Genomic DNA, 7129 nt, shown 5'->3' on the forward strand with positions numbered 1-7129 from the left:
AAAATACAATTTCTTAACTTGCATTTAACTTAATGTAACCTTTTTACGTAGGGTTAAGCAGCACTTTTTACCTAGGGTTAGGCTTAGGGTTAGCATTACCAGTATTTTACCTAGTGTGTAATTAAAGTTGTACACACCCTTTGGATTGTCATTGCTGCTACCAAGCACTGCTGAATCATCTTTCCTGTTGCTGCTGCTTACACATCTCAGCATCCATCCACCACTTGTCTTGTCAGTGTATGGACAAAGTTTTTAACTCCCAACAAATGGCTAGGAAGGAAGTCAAACACATAGCGAGTCTGTAACTTTCCACAGAAAGGGCAGATTCAGTAATTTTCCACAACAGGGGTAAGAGGACAATGTTCAGTCAAGTTGTCGAGCAGCATAACCACTTACAGCTAAGAAAAAGTTGCGCAACATATCGGTTTGATTCCAGTTCCCTTTGTACATATATTTGATGTGTGTTTAATCTCTCCCCTGCTCTGGTCTGCTCATCACTTAAGCTATGACTGCATAATAATATAATCAATACATGCAGTGTGCCAGGCTTTCTGCCCTTAAAGGTCTCTTTTCTCTGAAAGAAGTTCTTTAGAGTAAAAACAGCCTTTATTGTTGTTGTTCTGACAGTGATATTTATCTCAACTAAGTCCTAACTGTGCTTTTTATTCAAATACTGTTACAAAATATGTGCATAATTAAATACATGCACTAGTTTACTAAATTTCTCCTAATCAACAATTTTATAATACTAGTAAAAAAAATCCAAGTCAAACACTGCATTATAACTTTATTTTGTGCTGCACCTATGTGAGGTTGCTGTACATGCAAAGGCGATACTGTGAAATTCCATGACATCACAAGAGTCCGTCCTTCTGTGTATAAATACTGCTTACTGTAAGCATGCAGCAGCAGCATCTCAGCTAAGACATGGCATCGACCACGGAAAGACACTTGAATGGTAAGTTTCATGAGAGGTATTCCAATTGTTTATTGTTCGGGTTAATGCAGTCTATGTTTCTTTACGATAAAGTGTAGGTATTTAACAAAAGCAAATGTAATGTATGCAGCTGTTATAATACTGATAACACTGTAGCTTACAGCATAACAGAAGAGCTGCTCTGACATGTGGTTGGGCTGAGTTTATTTAGACATTAGGAAGTAACTGCTAATGAAAAACAGTTAATTTAGATTGCTATCACACATGGAAATCTTCTGCAGCATTTTAGGTAAATATAATGAAATATCTGTTATAACCTGTTTGCAAATGGAGGCAGAATGATACTTATTGTGTGTGTCTTTTGTTATTATGAGTAAACTCTCTACATTGCACTAAAATGTTGTTTTTCTTTTCATTTTCCGAATTTCATTGCACACAGCAAGCTGACTCCATTCATTTTACTAAACTCTATACTGTTTAGGATGACGGACAAATGAAAACAAAGGCATTGCTGATTAACTAAAATGAGATGCCAAATACAGACAGAAATAGCTTTTACCTTACGAGGGCTCTTCGACAGAGCTAAATAAACTGGTGGAGAGTTACCCATGTGTCCGACAAGTTGGGTCAAGGCCAACAGATAAGCTGAAGTTTATTTCGAAAGGTTAGAGAGTTTAGTCATGCCTACAGTTTGGCCTGCTGCCATGGTTGAAAATCTACAGAGGTCAGCCTGCTCAAAGGTCAGTAAACTGTGCAGAAGTGAGACTGATGATACAGACGGGATCTAACACTCAGGGCAGCAGCACAGCAGGGTCCTAGTTAAGTTTCTGAGGGGATTAGAGTAATAATAAAAAACTCAATAGATGGGTAACGTGCCTCATAGTTAAATCAATGTAAAGTGAGAGAGACCTCAGAAATTTGTGTATTTTTGCTTCATACACAATAAGCTTCTTGATTTTGGATTATCTGACTAATCAATGTGACCCATTCATAACAGTAAAGCCACCACTGGATTTACAGCATCTGCGTTTTATTTAAAATTTTAATCAAAAGAAAAGGAAGTTCTCTAAAATAGGTGTAATCAGTGAACATGGAAAACACCATCAAGAGGACTAGTTAATGAGTACTCGGGCTGCAGTCACCACACTGTAGTGACATCATATACTGTAGATACAGTTTGCATAGACACGTACACTAGGATACAAATACCACACAGGCAGCCTGTCTACTTTATTTTATGAGATGTGAGGGACGTACAGCCATACTTATACCAGAACTGAACTATTTATTTTTCCATTTCATTTGCAGGGCTGAATTCCTGTGAAAGCCAACACCTTGTGGTAGATCCTAGTCTTCCATTGAAATGTTCACCAGTTATCAAGGACAGTTTTGTCCTGAATCACCCCATGTTTGACATGCAAGCAGCAGAGAGCTTCATCCACCAGGCTATGGAACTAATTCTGAAAGAGGCAGTGAAAAAGGCCACGGATGTCACAGAAAAGGTAAAAGTGTATGCACACAAAGTAGAGTGTGGATTTCTGCTACATTTGACCTGGATATTGAGGTGCCTGTCCATGCTGAGCAGGTTTGTGAGTGGCATTCCCCCGAAAAGCTGAAGGAGTTAATGGACCTTGAGTTGAGAGATGGAGGAGAGTCTGAGTCTAAGATCCTGCAGTGCTGCAAAGATGCCATCAGATACAGCGTGAAGTCCAGTAAGTCTTCAAACGTCACATTGCTGTCTAACATATAAAATCAAGACACACTGGAGACTGAAGACAAAAACACCTGAGGAGAAAATATGTAGGCTTAACTTTTGTTGAATTGACAATTTTTCAGAAGGTCTAGAGCTAAGGACAAACTTTTAAGAACGTGTCTTTAAGATCTCAGGCTACATTTGTGCATTTATGCATCTAGGACGGATGCAATCACATGTTCAATTAGTAAATTCATTAGTAAAAATGACACTGTTGCAAATTTAGCAATAAGTCCCCTTTAAGGTGTTGGAGAAGATGACACACAAATTCTGACAAGGCCTCTGTTGTGCAGCCCATCCTCGTTTTTTCAACCAGCTCTTCGCAGGGATGGAGCCCTACTCCTTGGTGGCAAGCTTCATTAACGAAACAATCAAAACCAGTGTGTGAGTCGCAAAACTCATTGTACTACTGTAAGTCACCCATGGAAATATCAGAGTCCAGAGCCTGTCTTTTACATACTCAACCTTTACCATCCACCTGTAGTCACATCATGACACTGCATTTATGTGGTTTTCATCAGGTACACATACGAGATGGCTCCAGTCTTTACACTGATGGAGGATGCTCTGCTGAGGAAAATGATAGAGGTGATTGGCTGGAAAGAAGGAGATGGAATCTTTAACCCAGGTCACAAGAGTGGTTATTAATTCTCTTACCTAACTTAACTAAAGATTACAAATAATGTTAATTTGCACATTTGTTTTAACACATATCACTGTGTGCTTTTTACCTTCCAGGTGGCTCAATGTCCAACATGTATGCTGTGAACTTAGCCAGGTACCGTTACTGCCCAGATATTAAAGAGGTGGGGCTCTTTGCTGCTAAACGGCTGGTCATATTAACATCACAGGAGGTAGGTTTGACAAGCTGGAAACATATTTGAATATTATATCCAACAACCTAGTCTCTCAGCTCCTACTTAACATATAAATCATAAAAAGTGGGTTACAGGTTGATTTTGCACTTTGTGGATTGCTAATATTTTCTCTATAATATTTAAAAAGCTGAAATAGAAATAGTGCATGTTTATGTTCACTGTGGTTGCTGAGTTAGAATAAATGAATCCAAACAAAGCAAATGAACACCCAACCATGCTTTCAGTGCACCCTTCATGACAGACTCCTGTTTCCTCCCTTTCAGTGTCATTATTCGATTTCCAAAGGAGCAGCTTTACTGGGCATTGGCACTAAGAATGTTTACAAGGTGCCATGTGATAAAAGGTAAACTGCTTGTCACACATCCTTTATGTTTATAACACTACCTGATATGTTATGTGCCAACCTTGTAAAGATTCCCATCACTCACAGTGTTTCTGGCTATCAATCTCATCTAAAACTCACAACTTGTTGAAAACTCCTATGATCAATTCCTGTAATCACAAACAGATTTTGTGTGTCTTTGTGTGTGTATTAGAGGGAAGATGATTCCCTCCGCTCTGGAGGAACAAATAAAGTTAGCTAAAAGTGAGGTGAGGAAGACATATTATACTGTATTCCAGGGATTGATTTAAGAAAGAGTTATGATTTCATGTCCAATAATTTAGAAAATATTGCACTCTCTAAAACCTGTGTGTGTGTGTGTGTGTGTGTGTGTGTTTGTGTGTGTGTGTGTGTTTTTAGGGAGCAGTTCCCTTCATGGTAAATGCCACAGCAGGGACCACAGTGCTCGGAGCTTTCGACCCCATCGAGGAAATTGCAGACATCTGTGAGAAGTACAACCTGTGGCTGCATGTGGATGTGAGTTAATTAATTAATTCCTCAGCCAATCGTCTATTTATATATCATTTTACTATCAGGATACATTGAAACGCCTATTGTTACTTGTCTCTGTTCCTTAGGCATGTTGGGGAGGAGCAGCTCTGATGTCTAAGAAGCATAAGCACTTGTTGAAAGGCATCCACAGGTACAGCATACCGGCTGATTACATCATGCCGACTTTCCTGTAATAAGAAATAAGACAGTAAATAAAAATGTAAGACTTGTGGCCATAATGTTGAGAAGATTTTAGTATGAACATGCTGACTGTACTGTAAACTGACCTATGCTCCATTCTCTGGGCCTGACTAGAGTCAACTCTGTGGCCTGGAACCCTCACAAGATGCTGATGGCGTCTCTGCAGTGCTCTGCTTTCCTGGTCAGAGACAAAACAGTAAGAGAAGCTTGTGCTACTTATCATCTAATCACACACCTGCTCCACACAGCCAGTCCAACAAGTAACAAGACGATCAGTGTATCAGCTCTGTAATACTACACATATGCTCTTCAGGTTTTAAAAAATCAAGTTAAAATAATTTTCACGTGTGAAAAGCGGAATTGTTTAGTGAATCAAATACATAAAGAATCACCTTGTCTCTTCCTCAGGGTCTCCTCCAGCACTGCCATTCTGCTCAGGCCTCCTACCTCTTCCAGCAGGATAAGTTCTATGATGTCAGCTACGACACAGGGGACAAGTCTGTCCAATGCAGCAGGAAGCCAGATGCCTTCAAGTTCTGGCTCATGTGGAAGGCTTTAGGCACCACAGAGCTGGAGAAAAGGGTTGACAGAGCCCTGGCCATGGCCCGGTTAGTCTGAGGGAACAGACTATCCACTCACAATCTGGTCTAGTCAGGTTTACCTGAAATCTTTGAGCCAGTAGCATTAGACAAAGTGAAAATACATATACAAACATACAGTCCTGCTAAGCTCTAATTATTGTGACGCTAAATGTACTTTTGTACAGGTATCTGGAACAAGAAATAAGGAAAAGAGAGGGGTACCGGCTCTTGATGGAAGTAAGGAAGTCGTCCTTTATTCTGAATTACATCACCAAATTTCACAGCCTGGGATTTGGCTGATTTTCCTCATCATCAGTAGAATACTCAGTCCTATACGGATATCATATCATTTTGAACTTTGTTGCTTTGCCTACAGCCTGAATATGCAAACATTTGCTTCTGGTACATTCCACCAAGTCTGAGGAACCTTCCAGATGGTCCTAAGCTCTGGGAAAAGCTCCATACTGTAAGTAATTCAAGACTGAATCAAGAGATAACAACAAATTTATCATTTCTGCAGGTTATAGTTTCATAATAAGGAGTCAAGTTTCCAGACTTAACAAGAAGAATTGATTTCAACAGTTAAACACTGAATTATAGTGCCCTAGCACTAGTTCACCTTGTATTTAGACGCAGTAACGTTTGCCAGGAGCAGGTTTGGTGGATTGATGAGTCAACACAACACAGGAATATTTCCCACAGAAATTTGAGTTTGAGTTAAATTTTTTTTTTACTTTTGCTTAAAGGAACCAACACCACACACCACTTTAGGGTGAAAAATCATGTAACACCAGCCACCACATACACCTGCTTCCCTAATGTTAAACCCTATCCACCACAACATTAAAACCAGCAAGCAATATTGTTTTTGTGGCGAACGGGGTTATCTGACTGTAATCAATTATTACAGTGTGTTCGCCTTCCTCCTGCAGGTGGCCCCAGTGGTGAAGGAGCGCATGATGAAGAAGGGCAGCATGATGATTGGCTACCAGGCCCACTGTAACAAGCCCAACTTTTTTAGGATGGTGGTCATCAGTCCTCAGGTGAAAAAGGACGACCTGGATTTTGTCCTGGATGAGATACACAACCTGGGAAAGGACTTGTGATGAAGCCTTCCTCTGTTCATTCATCTGCCATGGACTTGTCACCACAATAGTATAGTAAAGAGCAAAAGGGGAAATGGTTTAGCTGTGTACAATATGTGTATAGTAATGAAAAGATTTCTATGGTAACATGTAAATAGATAACAAATGTGCATTTTCTATCAACAAAACCAATTTGACTAAAATAGACTTTTTTTTCTGACTATGTAACTCATTATTTCTAAATTTTGATCATCTAAGTCACAACTGTTCACTACTATTCACTTGTTAAAGTCTAGAATCCAGCATGTGGATTTACTGTAAATACATGCAGTACCTATATATTTGTTTATGATTTTTTATCAGAAACAAAAGATTTATTCAAACTAATCCAACAAAACGCTGCTTCACCTTTAACAACTTCCTATAACAAAACCTTTTTTGGAGGACTTATTAAAATACATATTTAACAGAGTACACATATTCTACTTTGAAAATGATTTACCATGATGTTTTAAATATTTGGATTTCTACATCTGAAAATTTGTGACATGCCAATGTTAATAGTGTAGATGCCAACTTGCCAGGCACTGCGGCAGTGATAGGTCCAGTGTTTTGCCCCTATACTTTGGTGTGTAGTCATGGGTCAAACCACCAAACAATCAATCTCATGAGTTAAAGCTCCATCAAAAACATAACTCTTTTTCCTTGTCCTAACCACAATCTGAACCTGTGTATTGCACTTTCCAGGCCAAGAAACATAACCCTCCACAGAATAGAAAAGTTAAAGATTCACACATGGTGACTGTAGATCAGTTGGTAG

General features: G+C 39.2%; 1 protein-coding gene across 2 annotated transcripts; it reads left to right on the forward strand.

Moving 5' to 3' along the window:
* Positions 1 to 887: 887 nt before the first annotated feature.
* Positions 888 to 6529, forward strand: csad (cysteine sulfinic acid decarboxylase). 2 transcript variants are annotated; one of them, XM_067511293.1, is made up of 15 exons: positions 888 to 958; positions 2246 to 2439; positions 2523 to 2649; positions 2984 to 3074; positions 3212 to 3318; positions 3429 to 3544; positions 3832 to 3911; positions 4105 to 4159; positions 4311 to 4427; positions 4529 to 4593; positions 4758 to 4839; positions 5052 to 5251; positions 5410 to 5461; positions 5601 to 5690; positions 6157 to 6529. In XM_067511293.1, the coding sequence occupies exons 1-15, from the start codon at positions 928 to 930 to the stop codon at positions 6328 to 6330; spliced, it is 1581 nt and encodes a 526-aa protein (XP_067367394.1). In that variant the 5' UTR covers positions 888 to 927; the 3' UTR covers positions 6331 to 6529. The 2 variants fall into 2 exon arrangements, with proteins under 2 accessions (XP_067367394.1, XP_067367395.1); XM_067511294.1 differs by lacking the exons at positions 888 to 958; positions 2246 to 2439 and having other exon boundaries at positions 2591 to 2649; positions 2984 to 3101.
* The last annotated feature ends 600 nt before the right edge of the window (positions 6530 to 7129 follow it).

The sequence above is a fragment of the Channa argus genome, chromosome 7 (assembly GCF_033026475.1).
Source record: "Channa argus isolate prfri chromosome 7, Channa argus male v1.0, whole genome shotgun sequence".
Classification (NCBI taxonomy): Eukaryota; Metazoa; Chordata; class Actinopteri; order Anabantiformes; family Channidae; genus Channa; species Channa argus.